The sequence below is a fragment of the Coregonus lavaretus genome (genome assembly GCF_964263955.1).
Source record: "Coregonus lavaretus genome assembly, chromosome: 21".
NCBI lineage: Eukaryota > Metazoa > Chordata > Actinopteri > Salmoniformes > Salmonidae > Coregonus > Coregonus lavaretus.
In genome coordinates, this window is record NC_140008.1 from 4,264,454 (window position 1) to 4,282,687 (window position 18,234).

General features: G+C 46.3%; 1 protein-coding gene across 1 annotated transcript in view; it reads right to left on the minus strand.

Moving 5' to 3' along the window:
- Nucleotides 1–3,388: 3,388 nt before the first annotated feature.
- The window catches only part of tle3a (TLE family member 3, transcriptional corepressor a), an 80,492-nt gene continuing 65,646 nt past the window's right edge, over nucleotides 3,389–18,234 (minus strand). Inside the window, exons 13-20 of the mRNA XM_084185906.1 lie at nucleotides 16,216–16,382; nucleotides 15,197–15,267; nucleotides 14,310–14,559; nucleotides 13,657–13,904; nucleotides 9,429–9,576; nucleotides 8,825–8,975; nucleotides 8,088–8,164; nucleotides 3,389–6,736 (exon numbers count right to left, since the gene is read on the minus strand). Coding sequence (XP_084042032.1) covers nucleotides 6,629–6,736; nucleotides 8,088–8,164; nucleotides 8,825–8,975; nucleotides 9,429–9,576; nucleotides 13,657–13,904; nucleotides 14,310–14,559; nucleotides 15,197–15,267; nucleotides 16,216–16,382 — 1,220 coding nt within the window. The 3' untranslated portion in view covers nucleotides 3,389–6,628. The remainder of the gene's footprint in view (nucleotides 6,737–8,087; nucleotides 8,165–8,824; nucleotides 8,976–9,428; nucleotides 9,577–13,656; nucleotides 13,905–14,309; nucleotides 14,560–15,196; nucleotides 15,268–16,215; nucleotides 16,383–18,234) is intronic.

An 18,234-nucleotide genomic window follows, 5' to 3' on the forward strand; every position in this document is an offset into this window, starting at 1 on the left:
GTAAAACTGAAAAATGTCAATAGTAGGATTCTTCGGCGATGTCCTCAGCAATTGTTTTCTGTGCTGGGCTACACCTGGGAAATTGAAATAAAATGTTCATTTTCCTTTAACATTCTGTGTTGTGTCCGTCTTCTTTTTGATAAGTGAGGCATGTTTACAAATAGACCTTTGATGTTGGCGTTATACCTCAGTGGCAACCTGCAGAGTTAATTACCATGAAGTCCTTAGCTATAAATACTTTATGAATGGGGAAAATAGATTTGACTTTACTTTGACTGCATAGAATTCATAAATAGACTCTTCGTGTGTGCGTTATAGACCAGTATGACCAACTTCATGTGGAAAGTTATGAGAGTTATGACCCTCAACACGATTTGATCTGTAAAATGTACCCTGAGGATTCAAGCCTGTGGGGATCCCCATACACCATTGACCTCAGTGAGAAGAAGGCATGTCACGGGCCTACACTGGCCGGTGGGGGGAAATCGAATCAAATGTTATTTGTCACACGCGCCGAATACAACAGGTGTAGACTTTACCGTGAAATGCTTAGTTACGAGCCTTTTCCCAACAATGCAGAGTTAAAAATATAAAATAGTAACACAACAGATAACAATAAGGCGGCTATAATGAGTAGTGTTACCGAGACAACGTGCAGGGGTACGAGGTGGTTGAGGAAATAAGTACATGTAGGTAGGGGTAAAAGTGACTAGGCAACAGGATAGATAATAGACAGAGTAGCAGCAGCGTATGTGAAGAGTGTGAAAGTGTGTGTGTGGTGACGTCAATATGCATGTGTATGTTTTGTGTGTGTGAGCATATGTAGTGTGTGTGTGTTGGAGTGTCAGTGTGTGTGTGTGAGTAGAGTCCAGTGAGTGCGCATAGAGACAGTGCAAGACAGTCAGTGCAAAAAAGGGTCAACGAAAATATTAGCCACTTGATTAACTGTTCAGCAGTCTTATGGCTTGGGGGTAGAAGCTGTTAAGGAGCCTTTTGGTTCCAGACTTAGCGCTGCGGTACCGCTTGCCGTGCGGTAGCAGAGTGATCCGGTACCGCTTGCCGTGCGGTAGCAGATTGATCCGGTACCGCTTGCCGTGCGGTAGCAGAGTGATCCGGTACCGCTTGCCGTGCGGTAGCAGAGTGATCCGGTACCGCTTGCCGTGCGGTAGCAGAGTGATCCGGTACCGCTTGCCGTGCGGTAGCAGAGTGATCCGGTACCGCTTGCCGTGCGGTAGCAGAGTGAACAGTCTACGGCCCCTCACACTCAACTCTGAACCTTGAAGCCAGTTCCAATGCATTTTTCTTCATTGTCCCCCTCTAATCAGGGACTGATTTAGAGTTGGGACACCAGGCGGGTGCAGTTAATTATCAGGTAGAACAGAAAACCAGCAGGCTCCGGACCTCGGAGGGTAACAGTTGAATACCCCTGGTCTATGGCTTGGGTGGCTGGGGTCTTTGAACATTTTCCGGGCCTTCCTCTGACACCGCCTGGTATAGGAAATGGGGCTAGTACAGGCTATAACGGCATCATTTTCTAAACGTGGTATGACAGAAACACACTAAGACTGGTATGACAGAAACACACTAAGACTGGTATGACAGAAACACACTAAGACTGGTATGACAGAAACACACTAAGACTGGTATGACAGAAACACACTAAGACTGGTATGACAGAAACACCCTAAGACTGGTATGACAGAAACACACTAAGACTGGTATGACAGAAACACCCTAAGACTGGTATGACAGAAACACACTAAGACTGGTATGACAGAAACACACTAAGACTGGTATGACAGAAACACACTAAGACTGGTATGACAGAAACACACTAAGACTGGTATGACAGAAACACACTAAGACTGGTATGACAGAAACACACTAAGACTGGTATGACAGAAACACACTAAGACTGGTATGACAGAAACACACTAAGACTGGTATGACAGAAACACACTAAGACTGGTATGACAGAAACACACTAAGACTGGTATGACAGAAACACACTTTTGAGAACAGCCATAATGATGACTACACTGTCATTGTAATGATGCATCTATTAAGAAACCTAAATATGATCTTTGCATAAAATGACATGAATGCGCTATATAGATATGCTATGGATATATTTCATGAACCTTTAATAATGCAGTTGGGAGCGGTTATAACACGTTGATGGAAATGCTTCTAGACGTGTAATGAACGCGTTGTGGATACGTAGTCAAAGTAAATTGTTACCGAACACTATGATTAATACGTCTAGGTGAACCGATGACCTACATCTCCCCTTCACGGGAGCAATAAAGATTTTCATTAATTCTCATCTACATATAGTTTATATATTCACATAGATATATACTACAGCGATGATAATTGCAGAGATACACTGGTGTGGACAGGTGTCTTTTATACAGGTAACAAACTGAGATTAGGAGCACTCCCTTTAAGAGTGTGCTCCTAATCTCAGCTCGTTACCTGTATAAAAGACACCTGGGAGCCAGAAATCTTTCTGATTGAGAGGGGGGGTCAAATACTTATTTCCCTCATTAAAATGCAAATCAATTTATAACATTTTTGACATGCGTTTTTCTGGATTTTTTGTTGTTGTTATTCTGTCTCTCACTGTTCAAATAAACCTACCATTAAAAGTATAGACTGATCATTTCTTTGTCAGTGGGCAAACGTACAAAATCAGCAGGGGATCAAATACTTTTTTTCCCCCTCACTGTATACTACAGCGATGATAATTGCAGAGATACACTGGTGACATTGACAGTTTAGTAAGTCCAAACCTCCAATATGAATGCTAGTTCTCCATTAGCTACCAATAGTAGGGTTATAGCTAGCCTACTCTATAGAAATACAACTTTACGGGGTTATAGGCATTTATTTCACTACAAAAGAGGTTTAAAGTTAAAACCAATGCTAGAGGTCCCATCGGTGTCCCATGTCTCCTCTCCTCACTGTTCAGTTCTCTTGGGACAGCTGTTAACTCATAGCAGAGATGTATTTACAGCCATTTACTGGCCCACTTCCATTTAGTGCCTGTGTTTGAGTACAAATGAGGCCCTGTCCAGAAACAACCCATAGGCCCTAGACGTATGTGGCCCTAGAGATGGTTACTGAAGCACACATCAGCCTGGTCAAAACACCTATTCAGTTGAGATGCATATTGGAATGGTGTTTGTGTGTTTGTGTGCAGGGAGTGCGTCTATAAGCATATTATCCAGGCCTTCTCAAAGGCTTCTCCCACTACTGAGCCTAACCAGGCTGGTCTGGGCTGGCCTGGTTCAACCACAGGAGTAAAGAAGAAACTCATACATTGACATGGCTATAGTTTACAACTGACAGTGGTTAGAATAAAGCATTGTGGTTAATTTTATATTTTAAAAAAACAGTTTATTGAAATATCAACAACCGCACACATGGTCAGTGATGATGCCAAAGACAACTTGCTACATAATGTTGAGAAACCCTCACCCCTTCCATCCAGTCCATAATGTTGAGAAACCCTCACCCCTTCCATCCAGTCCATAATGTTGTGAAACCCTCACCCCTTCCATCCAGTCCATAATGTTGTGAAACCCTCACCCCTTCCATCCAGTCCATAATGTTGAGAAACCCTCACCCCTTCCATCCAGTCCATAATGTTGTGAAACCCTCACCCCTTCCATCCAGTCCATAATGTTGTGAAACCCTCACCCCTTCCATCCAGTCCATAACGTTGTGAAACCCTCACCCCTTCCATCCAGTCCATAATGTTGAGAAACCCTCACCCCTTCCATCCAGTCCATAATGTTGTGAAACCCTCACCCCTTCCATCCAGTCCATAATGTTGAGAAACCCTCACCCCTTCCATCCAGTCCATAACGTTGTGAAACCCTCACCCCTTCCATCCAGTCCATAATGTTGAGAAACCCTCACCCCTTCCATCCAGTCCATAATGTTGAGAAACCCTCACCCCTTCCATCCAGTCCATAATGTTGAGAAACCCTCACCCCTTCCATCCAGTCCATAATGTTGAGAAACCCTCACCCCTTCCATCCAGTCCATAATGTTGAGAAACCCTCACCCCTTCCATCCAGTCCATAATGTTGTGAAACCCTCACCCCTTCCATCCAGTCCATAATGTTGTGAAACCCTCACCCCTTCCATCCAGTCCATAATGTTGTGAAACCCTCACCCCTTCCATCCAGTCCATAGAGAAGAGGAAAGCTACATAATAATATGAAGACAGAAAACCACTTGCAGACTCGAGTGATCACTATCGAACACAACAGCAAGTGGCCACTTGATAAAGGGCTTAAGGGGAGGGGGGCACGTTGTCGGTTTGAGATTCAGCCTCGGACAATCCCGAGCATTACACAACAGTTTTGTTCTAGACCTGCCACCTTCATACATTTACATTTACATTTTACATTTTAGTCATTTAGCAGACGCTCTTATCCAGAGCGACTTACAGGAGCAATTAGGGTTAATTGCCTTGCTCAAGGGCACATCGACAGATTTTTCACCTAGTCGGCCCGGGGATTAGAACCAGCGACCTTTCGGTTACTGGCACAACCAGTAGTGTAGGTAACTGACTGTGTAACCTGTGTGTATCAGTCACTAACAGTCCAGAGGATAAATATTAGCTAGGGTGTTACAGTTGGATGATTGGAGGATTGTATGCAGAGCCGAGAACAGATCAGATACTGTTCAGTTAGTATATTGAAGAGTGGATATACCCTACCCCATAAATAGGGCTGGATGAGATGGCCAAAATATCATAATATCACAATATATATACTCAACAAAAATATAAATACAGCATGTAAAGGGGTTGGTCCCATGTTTCATGAGCCGAAATAAAAGATCAAATGTTCCATATGCACAAAAACCTTATTTCTCTCAAATGTTGTGCACAAATTTGTTAGTGAGCATTTCTCCTTTGCCAAGATAATCCATCCACCTGACAGGTGTGGCATATCAAGAAGCTTATTAAACATCATGATCATTACACAGGTGGACCTTGTGCTGGGGACAATAAAAGGCCACAAAAATGTGCAGTTTTGTCACACAACACAACGTCACAGATGTCTCAAGTTTTGAGGGAGCGTGCAATTGGCATGCTGACTGCAGGAATGTCCACCAGAGCTGTTGCCAGAGAATTGAATGTTCATTTCTCTACCATAAGCCGCCTTCAACGTCGTTTTAGAGAATTTGGCAGTACGTCCAACCGGCCTCACAACCACAGACCATGTGTAACCACGCCAGCCCAGGACCTGTCATGTGAAATCCATAGATTAGGGCCTAATGAATTTATTTCAATTGACTGATTTCCTTACTGTAACTCAGTAAAATCTTTGAAATGTTTGCATGTTGCGTTTACATTTTTGTTCAGTATATTTATCATATTTGACGGTATGACAGTATTTTATGGTATTTTATGTTTCTGAATAATAACAGTTATAAACATGTTTTATGAGTAATGCATGACCCTAGAATGGCAACAATAAAAATTCCAGGGTTTCCCCTAAGAACGTAAGTGGGGCACTGCGCCACCTTGTGGACTGGCTGCGCCATGCTATCATTTAAGGCCATCTTTTGCTCTAGATTGCAGAACATGGCTGTTACTGGTGCGCCAAAAAAATCTGAGTCCAAAGGGGGGCACTGTACTGTACCAAATTAACTCCAATGATCCAGTGCCAGGGGTTCCCGAGAGGTCACTGTCTGTCCCTCCTCTCATCCTGAGGTCCTCCACTCCAACCTAATTCCCCCTGAGGTCCTCCACTCCAACCTAATTCCCCCTGAGGTCCTCCACTCCAACCTAATTCCCCCTGAGGTCCTCCACTCCAACCTTATTCCCCCTGAGGTCCTCCACTCCAACCTAATTCCCCCTGAGGTCCTCCACTCCAACCTTATTCCCCCTGAGGTCCTCCACTCCAACCTAATTCCCCCTGAGGTCCTCCACTCCAACCTTATTCCCCCTGAGGTCCTCCACTCCAACCTAATTCCCCCTGAGGTCCTCCACTCCAACCTTATTCCCCCTGAGGTCCTCCACTCCAACGTAATTCCCCCTGAGGTCCTCCACTCCAACGTAATTCCATCTGAGGTCCTCCACTCCAACGTAATTCCATTTGAGGTCCTCCACTCCAACGTAATTACATCTGAGGTCCTCCACTCCAACGTAATTCCATCTGAGGTCCTCCACTCCAACGTAATTCCATCTGAGGTCCTCCGCTCCAACGTAATTCCATCTGAGGTCCTCCGCTCCAACGTAATTGCATCTGAGGTCCTCCACACCAACGTAATTCCACCTGAGGTCCACCACTCCACCATAATCCCATTTGAGGTCCTCCACTCCACCATAATCCCATTTGAGGTCCTCCACTCCACCATAATCCCATTTGAGGTCCTCCACTCCACCATAACCCCATTTGAGGTCCTCCACTCCACCATAACCCCATTTGAGGTCCTCCACTCCACCATAACCCCATTTGAGGTCCTCCACTCCACCATAACCCCATTTGCGTTCCTCCACTCCACCATAACCCCATTTGAGGTCCTCCACTCCACCATAATCCCATTTGAGGTCCTCCACTACACCATAATCCCATCTGTCCGTCCGTCCGTCTGTCTGTCTCTAGTATATGACCTCGTAGACAGTAGCCTTCTTGTCCCCGGAGCCTGTGACGATGTACTTGTCGTCTGCTGAGATGTCACAGCTCAGGACTGAAGAAGACTCTTTCGACTGTCGGGGGAAGATACAAGATATTTAGTGACTTTCCACTCTCTCTCAAACCAATGTTTAAAGTGGACAGAGGACAGCAGACCACAATGCTATATTTGGTGACATAGATTTGTCAGCTAGCTAGGCCTATTTCACTCTCTCTCAAGCCTTATTTGTGTTTAAATACATGTAAGGGTTAAATTGAAAAAGGACGGCTGACTAAAAGGCCAGGGCCGGGTTTCCCAAAGGTGTCTAAATGCATCTTTAGAACCTTCGTAGGAGCATCGTTAAATCTCTTGAGCCGTTTCCTAAAACCATCGATATTAACGTTGCACTTAAAAAAAAACTCGTAATCTAACGCCTGCCTCAGACCACTCGTAGAACAGCTAAATGTGTCATTAGATGATTTTTTTTTTTGCCCTGCCACGTCACTTTATAACACAGAAGATCTCCACTAAACATAGCCCTGCCACGTCACTTTATAACACAGAGGATCTCCACTAAACATAGCCCTGCCACGTCACTTTATAACACAGAGGATCTCCACTAAACATAGCCCTGCCACATCACTTTATAACACAGAGGATCTCCACTAAACATAGCCCTGCCACGTCACTTTATAACACAGAGGATCTCCACTAAACATAGCCCTGCCACGTCACTTTATAACACAGAGGATCTCCACTAAACTTAGCCCTGCCACGTCACTTTATAACACAGAGGATCTCCACTAAACATAGCCCTGCCACGTCACTTTATAACACAGAGGATCTCCACTAAACATAGCCCTGCCACGTCACTTTATAACACAGAGGATCTCCACTAAACATAGCCCTGCCACGTCACTTTATAACACAGAGGATCTCCACTAAACATAGAATCACATGGTTTATCTATTTTGCTCTATTTTATTTGCAGCCGAAGATCCGTCGTCAGCATTGTTCAATCATTCTAATGTTAAGGTAAGATTTGAATGGAGAAAGCTGATCTGAGAGCAGCGCTCCCTTTCTTTCCATCCCATCAGTATTGAAACATGCTCCAACGTTGCACTTAGCGACCGTTCTCTCTGCGTGGTGTTTTGGGAAACGCACGTTACATCTTCGGCCGTTGTAGGAAAGATGCATCTGTTAAAACACTAGGAAGCCTAAGTTCAATCACTGTCGGGAAACCGGGCCCAGATGGGCTGATATTACCAACACACCACATACACACACACACACACACACACACACACCACACACACCACACACACACACACACACACACACCACATACACACACACACACACCACATACACACACACACACACACACACACACACACACACGCTTATCTTGTCCTGTGCGGTAGTGTATTGATCAGTATATATACCTGGAATATACTGGCACCATATGGAGTCCTCCAGGTGTTCAGCAGGTTGTCCTTCCCTGTAGACACAAACCATTTCCCTGCAGAGAGGAAAGAGGGTAGGGAGGGAAAGAGGGAGGGAGGGACAGAGAGAGGAAAGAGGGGAGGGAGGGAGGGAGGGAGAGAGAGAGGAGAGAGGGTAGGGAGGGAAAGAGGGAGGGAGGGACAGAGAGAGGAAAGAGGGGAGGGAGAGAGAGAGGAGAGAGGGGAGGGAGGGAGAGAGAGAGGAGAGAGGGGAGGGAGGGAGAGAGAGAGAGAGAGAGGGGAGGGAGGGAGAGAGAGAGGAGAGAGGGGAGGGAGGGAGAGAGAGAGGGGAGGGAGGGAGAAAGCGAGAGAGAGGGGAGGGAGGGAGAGAGAGATGGAAGAGTAGAAAACAATGTAATCAGGCCATGGAGTCATGGAAATAGGAACTCCACACCAAGAATAGCCACATCAACCTTCACAATGCAGATAATAAGCAGGTGGATCAGGACACTCCTATATGAGGGCTAAGAACTCTAATGCCCTTTTCACACTAGCATGCCAAGTCATCCACAACCAAACTGGGCTGGCGCAGATATTTCCTCTTCCATCGGTACCAGCCACTATGGTGGAGGTGTAAGCAGGTCAGCTCAGTACAGTTTGGTACAGTAATGTCTTCCTGAGCCTCAGTCAGGGGCACACAGCAGTGTACTGTGGTGTGTGTGTGTGTGTGTTCTTACCACAGTTGGCGAACTTGAGTGAGAGGACACAGCTCTCGTGGAGATGTAGCTGGTACTTGTCAGGTTTGGTGTGATGGAGGACCTCCACGTTACTGCTCTCCATCCCGACAGCTAACCATTCCCCTGTAGGACAGTATCCTAGAGAGAAGATCTGGAGGGGGGACAGATTAACATTGATCCTTATGAATACGTTTGGCTCTCCGCTACATACAACATGCTGAGTTTTTTATTTTATTTATTTTTTACAAGGAGCACTTGTGCCCCTAAGTTGAAAATCAAGATGCACACAAATAAATTTAGGAGCACAATGAAAAATATTTTGAGTTAATAAAAGCTAGAATCCTTCATTTTTCTAGACGCCTAAATTAAAATCCCAGGTCGTAGAACAAAAGTATTTAGGCACATATGCGAGTAAAATGGTCGCACCGTAGGGGCCCTGGTTTGGGGGTTATATGCCTTAATTAAGGGCGCAACTGGGACTTTGATACCAGTGTGTGTGTGTGTGTGTGTGTGTGTGTGTGTGTGTGTGTGTGTGTGTATGTGTGTGTGTGTGTGTGTGTGTGTGTGTGTGTGTGTGTGTGTGTGTGTGTGTGAGAGGGCGTACCTGTGAGGTGAAGTCGTGCTGCTGTAGCTGGCGGCCCTCTCTCAGGTCCCAGGAGCGTACCGTGTTGTCCAGACCTCCTGTCCACAGCTTGGTCCCATCGTGAGAGATATCTATACAGCTAGCCCCGTCCGTATGGCCCTGGAACTGCCTGTGAGAAACCACACAGCACGTCCTTATAAACCATGTACGCACAAATAATGTATCCTTCAAAACCATCACTTTACATGTCACCACTTAACACCTGTAGAGCCACGGGCACCTACACAACCACTGGTCGTCTAATAATGTCCTTACAAACCACTGCCCTAAAACCACAAATATGTCCTTAGAAACCACTGCCGTAAAACCATAGGTAGTCTCAAATATGTCCTTAGAAACCACTGCCCTAAAACCACAAATATGTCCTTAGAAACCACTGCCCTAAAACCACAGGTAGTCTAATAATGTCCTTACAAACCACTGCCCTAAAACCACAGGTAGTCTCAAATATGTCCTTACAAACCACTGCCCTAAAACCACAAATATGTCCTTAGAAACCACTGCCGTAAAACCACAGGTAGTCTCAAATATGTCCTTACAAACCACTGCCCTAAAACCACAGGTAGTCTCAAATATGTCCTTACAAACCACTGCCCTAACACCACAGGTAGTCTCAAATATGTCCTTACAAACCACTGCCCTAAAACCACAAATATGTCCTTAGAAATCACTGCCGTAAAACCACAGGTAGTCTCAAATATGTCCTTACAAACCACTGCCCTAAAACCACAGGTAGTCTCAAATATGTCCTTACAAACCACTGCCCTAAAACCACAGGTAGTCTCAAATATGTCCTTACAAACCACTACCCTAAAACCACAGGTAGTCTCAAATATGTCCTTACAAACCACTGCCCTAAAACCACAGGTAGTCTCAAATATGTCCTTACAAACCACTACCCTAAAACCACAGGTAGTCTCAAATATGTCCTTACAAACCACTACCCTAAAACCACAGGTAGTCTCAAATATGTCCTTACAAACCACTGCCCTAAAACCACAGGTAGTCTCAAATATGTCCTTACAAACCACTACCCTAAAACCACAGGTAGTCTCAAATATGTCCTTACAAACCACTGCCCTACATTTTACATTTACATTTTAGTCATTTAGCAGACGCTCTTATCCAGAGCGACTTACAGTTAGTGAGTGCATACATTTTTATTTTTTATACTGGAATCGAACCCACAACCCTGGCGTTGCAAATGCCATGCTCTACCAACTGAGCTACATCCCTGCCGGCCATTCCCTCCCCTACCCTGGACGACGCTGGGCCAATTGTGCGCCGCCCCATGGGTCTCCCGGTCGCGGCCGGCTACGACAGAGCCTGGATTCGAACCAGGATCTCTAGTGGCACAGCTAGCACTGCGATGCAGTGCCTTAGATCACTGCGCCACTCGGGAGTGTCCTTACAAACCTTACAAACCACTGCCCTAAAACCACAGGTAGTCTCAAATATGTCCTTACAAACCACTGCCCTAAAACCACAGGTAGTCTCAAATATGTCCTTACAAACCACTGCCCTAAAATCACAGGTAGTCTCAAATATGTCCTTACAAACCACTGCCCTAAAATCACAGGTAGTCTCATATACATCTTATAAACCACCATGAAAGCCATACAAAATACCAAACATACAAGACCACAGGTAGTCAACGCAAATAGTCCGGGTAGCCATGATTAGCTGTTCAGGAGTCTTATGGCTTGGGGGTAGAAGCTGTTAAGACGCCTTTTGGACCTAGACTTGGCACTCCGGTAACGCTTGCTGTGCGGTAGCAGAGAGAACAATCTATGACTAGGGTGGCTAGAGTCTTTCATAATTTTTAGGGCTTTCCTCTGACACTGCCTGGTATAGAGGTCCCAGTGATGTACTGGGCCGTATGCACTACCCTCTGTAGTGCCTTGCAGTCGGAGGCCGAGCAGTTGCCATACCAGGCGGTGACGCAACCAGTCAGGATGCTCTCGATGGTGCAGCTGTATAACTTTTTAAGGATCTGAGGACCCATGCCAAATCTTTTCAGTCTCCTGAGGGGGAATAGGCTTTGTCGTGCCCTCTTCACGACTGTCTTGGTGTGTTTGGACCATGATAGTTTGTTGGTGACGTGGACACCAAAGAACTTGAGCAGGTTGAGCCTGTTCAAGAGACAGCAGAGAAAGCACGCCCCCATCCACATCGACAGGGCCACAGAAGGTGAAAAGCTTCAAGTTCCTTGGCGTGCACATCACTGACAACCTGAAATGGTCCATCCACACAAACAGCGTGGTGAAGAAGGTGCAACAGCGCCTCTTCAACCTCAGGAGGCTGAAGAAATTTGGCTTGGTCCCTAAGACCCACATGAACTTCTACAGATGCACCATTGAGAGCATCCTGTCGTGCTTATCACCGCCTGGTACGGTAATTGCACCATCCGCAACTGCAGGGCTCTCCAGAGGGTGGTGCGGTCAGCCCAACGCATCACCGGGGGCACACTGCCTGCCCTCCAGGACATCTACAGCACCTGGTGTCACAGGAAGGCCAAGAAGATCATCAAGGACCTCAGCCACCCGAGCCACGGCTTGTTTACCCGCTACCATTTAGAAGGCGGAGACAGTACAGGTGAATCAAAGCTGGGACCGAGAGACTGAAAAACAGCTTCTATCTCCAGGCCATCAGACTGTTAAACAGTCACCACTAGCCGGCCTCCACCCAGTACCCTGCCCTGAACTTAGTCACTGTTAATAGCAGGCTACCACCTGGTACTCTACCCTGCACCTTAGAGACTGCTGCCCTATGTACACAGATATGGAACACTGGTCCCTTTAATAATGTTTAGATACTGTTTCACCCACTTCATATGTATATACTGTATTCTAGTCATGGCTCATCCTAAATAACTTATAAATAAAAAACAATCTGGATTATGTGTGTAGTGTTTTTCTTTATTGCTAGGTATTACTGTGCTGTTGGAGCTAGAAACACAAGCATTTAGCTAGGTATCACTGCACTGTTGGAGCTAGAAACACAAGCATTTAGCTAGGTATCACTGCACTGTTGGAGCAAGAAACACAAGCATTTAGCTAGGTATCACTGCACTGTTGGAGCTAGAAACACAAGCATTTAGCTAGGTATCACTGCGCTGTTGGAGCTAGAAACACAAGCATTTAGCTAGGTATCACTGCGCTGTTGGAGCTAGAAACACAAGCATTTAGCTAGGTATCACTGCACTGTTGGAGCTAGAAACATAAGCATTTAGCTAGGTATCACTGCGCTGTTGGAGCTAGAAACACAAGCATTTAGCTAGGTATCACTGCGCTGTTGGAGCTAGAAACACAAGCATTTAGCTAGGTATCACTGCACTGTTGGAGCTAGAAACATAAGCATTTAGCTAGGAATCACTGCGCTGTTGGAGCTAGAAACATAAGCATTTAGCTAGGTATCACTGCGCTGTTGGAGCTAGAAACACAACCATTTAGCTAGGTATTACTGCGCTGTTGGAGCTAGAAACACAAGCATTTAGCTAGGTATCACTGCGCTGTTGGAGCTAGAAACACAAGCATTTAGCTAGGTATCACTGCGCTGTTGGAGCTAGAAACACAAGCATTTAGCTAGGTATCACTGCACTGTTGGAGCTAGAAACACAAGCATTTAGCTAGGTATCACTGCGCTGTTGGAGTTAGAAACACAAGCATTTAGCTAGGTATCACTGCACTGTTGGAGCTAGAAACACAAGCATTTAGCTAGGTATCACTGCGCTGTTGGAGCTAGAAACACAAGCATTTAGCTAGGTATCACTGCACTGTTGGAGCTAGAAACACAAGCATTTAGCTAGGTATCACTGCTCTGTTGGAGCTAGAAACACAAGCATTTAGCTAGGTATCACTGCACTGTTGGAGCTAGAAACACAAGCATTTAGCTAGGTATCACTGCTCTGTTGGAGCTAGAAACACAAGCATTTCGCTGCACCTGCGACAACATCTGCAAATCTGTGTTTGCGACCATTAAACGTTGATTTGATGTTCTCAAGAACCCCCACAGCACAGTACAGCACTGCCCAATACACAGCCAGTAACCAGCACAGTACAGCACTGCACAATACACAGCCAGTAACCAGCACAGTACAGCAATAACACAATACACAGCCAGTAACCAGCACAGTACAGCACTGCACAATACACAGCCAGTAACCCACAGCCTTTCCATCTTTTCCTACCTGACGAGAGTCTGGTTGTGCAGGTCCCAGACGGCGATGTTCCCGTCGCTGCAGCAGGAGAAGCAGACCTTGGCGTCGGGGGAGATGGCGAGGGCGTAGCAGGCAGGGGCGGAGGACGTCAGCTCAGCCTTGATACGAGGCGTCTGAGAGGCCAAGTCCCAGATGGTTAAAGTACTGGCCTCTCCTCCTACGATGAGGGTACGACCGTCGGGGAGCAGCTTACAGGAGCGGATGTAGTTATCCCTGTTCTGGAAGACAGAGGGAACAGACGCAATCAATAAACGCTCTGGACACCACAGCTCAAGGGATCACAACTGAGGTTCTAGCCAGCCAGACAGACAGACAGACAGACAGACAGACAGACAGACAGACAGACTGAAGGAAAATTAACTTTATTCCTTCCACCATAGTAAAACATATCTAGACTGTAGCAGAGAAAAGTGGTTCTGTTTGGCTGGTTAAGGCGTGGCACTAGCCATGTCAAGGTCAAGGGTTCAACTCCCACTCAGGGATCACATACACAAACACAAATTCCTTAGAACACAGTAAACAACAGCAGTAGTAGGTCCTCACCAGACAGTCCAGCTGAGAGACGGGGCTCCCTCCCTCCCTCCCTCCCTCCCCCCCTCCCCCTCTCCCTAGCAGGTCCTCACCAGACAGTCCAGCTGAGAGACGGGGCTCTTGCTGCCCGGCTGGCTGATATCCCAGATCTTGACACAGCCCTTCCCTCCTGTGTAGACGTGTCTGGTGGGGTTGGAGATGGTGACAGCACACACCACCTCGCCGTGGCTCAGCGTGTTGATCTGGCGGGCGTGCCTGGGGATCCCCGGGCCTATCAGGGCGTCCGGAGGGAACGGCACCGGCTGCATCTGCCCGTCCGCACTCACATGGAAGGAGTAGGCTCTGGAAGATGAGACATGGGCTCTCTTTAGTACTGCGGGGTAGAGTTCATTTGGTACTAAACGAACTGAAACAGGAAGGGACTACCTGCAGTTGTCCAATAACCAACACTCATTTTAGCTTTCCTTTACAAGAGGTTTTGTTACGGTAATGAACATGACCCTGATGATTGTTATTCTAACAGATATGTAGTGTAGGACTGAAGGGCTTCATCTAAGACAGACAGAGAGATAGACAGGGAGAGAGAGAAAGAGAGACAGAAAGAGAGACAGCCAGACAGACAGAGAGAGAGAGACAGCCAGACAGACAGAGAGAGAGAGACAGCCAGACAGACAGAGAGAGAGAGACAGCCAGACAGACAGAGAGAGACAGCCAGACAGACAGAGAGAGAGAGACAGCCAGACAGACAGAGAGAGAGAGACAGCCAGACAGACAGACAGAGACAGACAGCCAGACGGAGAGACAGCCAGACGGAGAGACTGCCAGACAGCCAGCCAGACTGAGACAGACAGAGAGACAGACAGAGAGACAGACAGAGATAGACAGCCATACAAACACAGAGAGACAGACAGAGAGACAGACAGAGACAGACAGACAAAAACAGACAGAGAGCAGAACCCAGAGTGTGTAGGGTACTTACGGTTTTCCTCCAGATATGGAGGTGAGACTGGCAGGAAGACCTGGTCTCATGTGGGGATGAGAATCAAACCCCTGTAACAGAACAAGATAGGGTCAACATGACATAACCTACACAACATACTATTTACATAACATACAGAGTAGCCTTGTCGAGAACCAGGCTTCCCTATATGGAAAGCCTGGTGAAGTCAATGGTAGAAAGTAGGTACAAATGGGTGGTAACCCTGTGTAAATCAGTAACGCCTCGCAACACGTCAAACCAATCAAATGCCTTGCATGGGCGGAGCGCCAAAAGGTGCCCACTCATAATGTCTCTTTTCTTTAGTAGAGAGTTCAAACAGAGACGTTGTAATGCCTTCATCAACTGGATGTTGTGTATAAACCAACTTCTGGATAAACAGTTTTTACTGCAGGTTTTCTTCCTTTTTCTGCAAAGTGTTTCCTATCTGGTGGTAAAACAGTGACGAACATAACATAATGCTTCTACGGGCATGTGGGTGGGAAGGTTCTTGAAATGTAACATCCAATCAAAATGTAGCTGCTGGAATCCAGCTGCCCATTCTAACAGTTTTGGCTAAAACTAAATTCTCCAACAAGATGATTTAGGAGGTTTGGCAAGACATTTACATTTTAGTCATTTTAGCAGACGCTCTTATCCAGAGCGACTTACAGGAGCAATTAGGGTTAAGTGCCTTGCTCAAGGGCACATCGACAGATTTTTCACCTAGTCGGCTCGGGGATTAGAACCAGCGACCTTTCGGTTACTGGCACAACGCTCTTAACCACTAAAGCTACCTGCCGCCCCAGAGATGTTGTACACGAGACTATGTACAGTAAACACCTACAGCACAACATAACAACACCTCTTTGATTACTCACACAAACCCACACCAAGACAGATATGAACACCAGTAATCCGCAGCGTGTGTGTGTGTGTGTGTGTGTGTGTGTGCGTGCGTGCGTGCGTGCGTGCGTGCGCGTGCGTGTGTGTGTGTGTGTGTGCGTGTGTGTGTATCTCACCATGGGTGACCGTCCGTACGCGGCGGCGCTCATCTGAGGGGAGATGTGTATTCCAGCGTAGACACCGGGGCTGGTCAGACCTCCGTTCATCTCATGGTGGTGACCCATCATAACAAAGGGAGGGTAGGACCCCGCCAGGGACAGGGGAGTCCGCAGGGCCGGGGCCGCTGGAGAGGGATTCGGATTATTACATATGATCATATTGTTGTTGTTGTTGTTGATGTTGATGATGATGTCATGAATACACAGTATATTTGGCAACATGTCCAAGTGAATGTCAAGCCGATAAAGCATTGAGCGGTAGAGGTGGACAGAAACAAACTGACAGAGAGAAAGAGAACACATTACTATTAAATACACCCAGGCCAGGTCACAGCAGAGGACAGAGACAGAGAGGATGCCAGCCGTATAAATAGAATGGTGCCAGCCAAAGCCCTTGGCTTCCAGAGAGGCCAGATGCCAGTCCACTGGGTGTGACAGCAGCAGTATTAACCCACAGCCTCCATGCCAAAACAAATATGCACTTTTGTCATGCCATAAAGCATTTTGAATAAAAAACTGAATTGAGAAGAGAGTGAAAGAGAGACATTACTAAAGCAATACAGCCAGCTCAGTCACAGTAGAGAGAGAGAGAGAGAGAGAGACATTACTAAAGGAATACAGCCAGATCAGTCACAGTAGAGAGAGAGAGAGAGAGAGACATTACTAAAGGAATACAGCCAGATCAGTCACAGTAGAGAGAGAGAGAGAGAGATAGACATTACTAAAGGAATACAGCCAGCTCAGTCACAGTAGAGAGAGAGAGAGAGAGAGAGAGACATTACTAAAGGAATACAGCCAGATCAGTCACAGTAGAGAGAGAGAGAGAGAGAGAGACATTACTAAAGGAATACAGCCAGATCAGTCACAGTAGAGAGAGAGAGAGAGAGAGACATTACTAAAGGAATACAGCCAGATCAGTCACAGTAGAGAGAGAGAGAGAGAGATAGACATTACTAAAGGAATACAGCCAGATCAGTCACAGTAGAGAGAGAGAGAGAGAGAGAGAGACATTACTAAAGGAATACAGCCAGATCAGTCACAGTAGAGAGAGAGAGAGAGAGAGAGAGAGACATTACTAAAGGAATACAGCCAGATCAGTCACAGTAGAGCGAGAGAGAGAGAGACATTACTAAAGGAATACAGCCAGATCAGTCACAGTAGAGAGAGAGAGAGAGAGAGAGAGAGACATTACTAAAGGAATACAGCCAGATCAGTCACAGTAGAGAGAGAGAGAGAGAGACATTACTAAAGGAATACAGCCAGATCAGTCACAGTAGAGAGAGAGAGAGAGAGAGACATTACTAAAGGAATACAGCCAGATCAGTCACAGTAGAGAGAGAGAGAGAGAGAGAGAGAGAGAGAGAGAGAGAGACATTACTAAAGGAATTCAGCCAGATCAGTCACAGTAGAGAGAGAGAGAGAGAGAGAGAGAGACATTACTAAAGGAATACAGCCAGATCAGTCACAGTAGAGAGAGAGAGAGAGAGAGAGAGACATTACTAAAGGAATTCAGCCAGATCAGTCACAGTAGAGAGAGAGAGAGAGAGAGACATTACTAAAGGAATACAGACAGATCAGACACAGTAGACTAGAGAAAAAAAGCGGTAGCCTCACACTCAGTCACAGATGGAGAACACAGAGAGCATTCAGCTAAAGCCTTGGTTTCCAGAGAGGGCTGCCCTGCCAGTCTAACTGGTGTGAGAGTACCAGTACTAACCCCCATAGCAGAAATGGAAAATAGCACTGTGGCGCCGTGGTCGCCTAGGCAGAAATATCTGGAACTATTTATTTCTATGTGTTTGCTCTGGGGGTTGATCACTTCCATCTCACGGTGGGGACCAGTACAAATGAAAACGTATGTACTAACTACTGTCAGTCGCTCGGGAATAAGAGCGTCTGCTAAATGACTAAAATGGAAAATGTGGTCTTGACTTCTCAAAAGTTGCAGAATTGGGATGAAAAGTCTATATTTTTGGC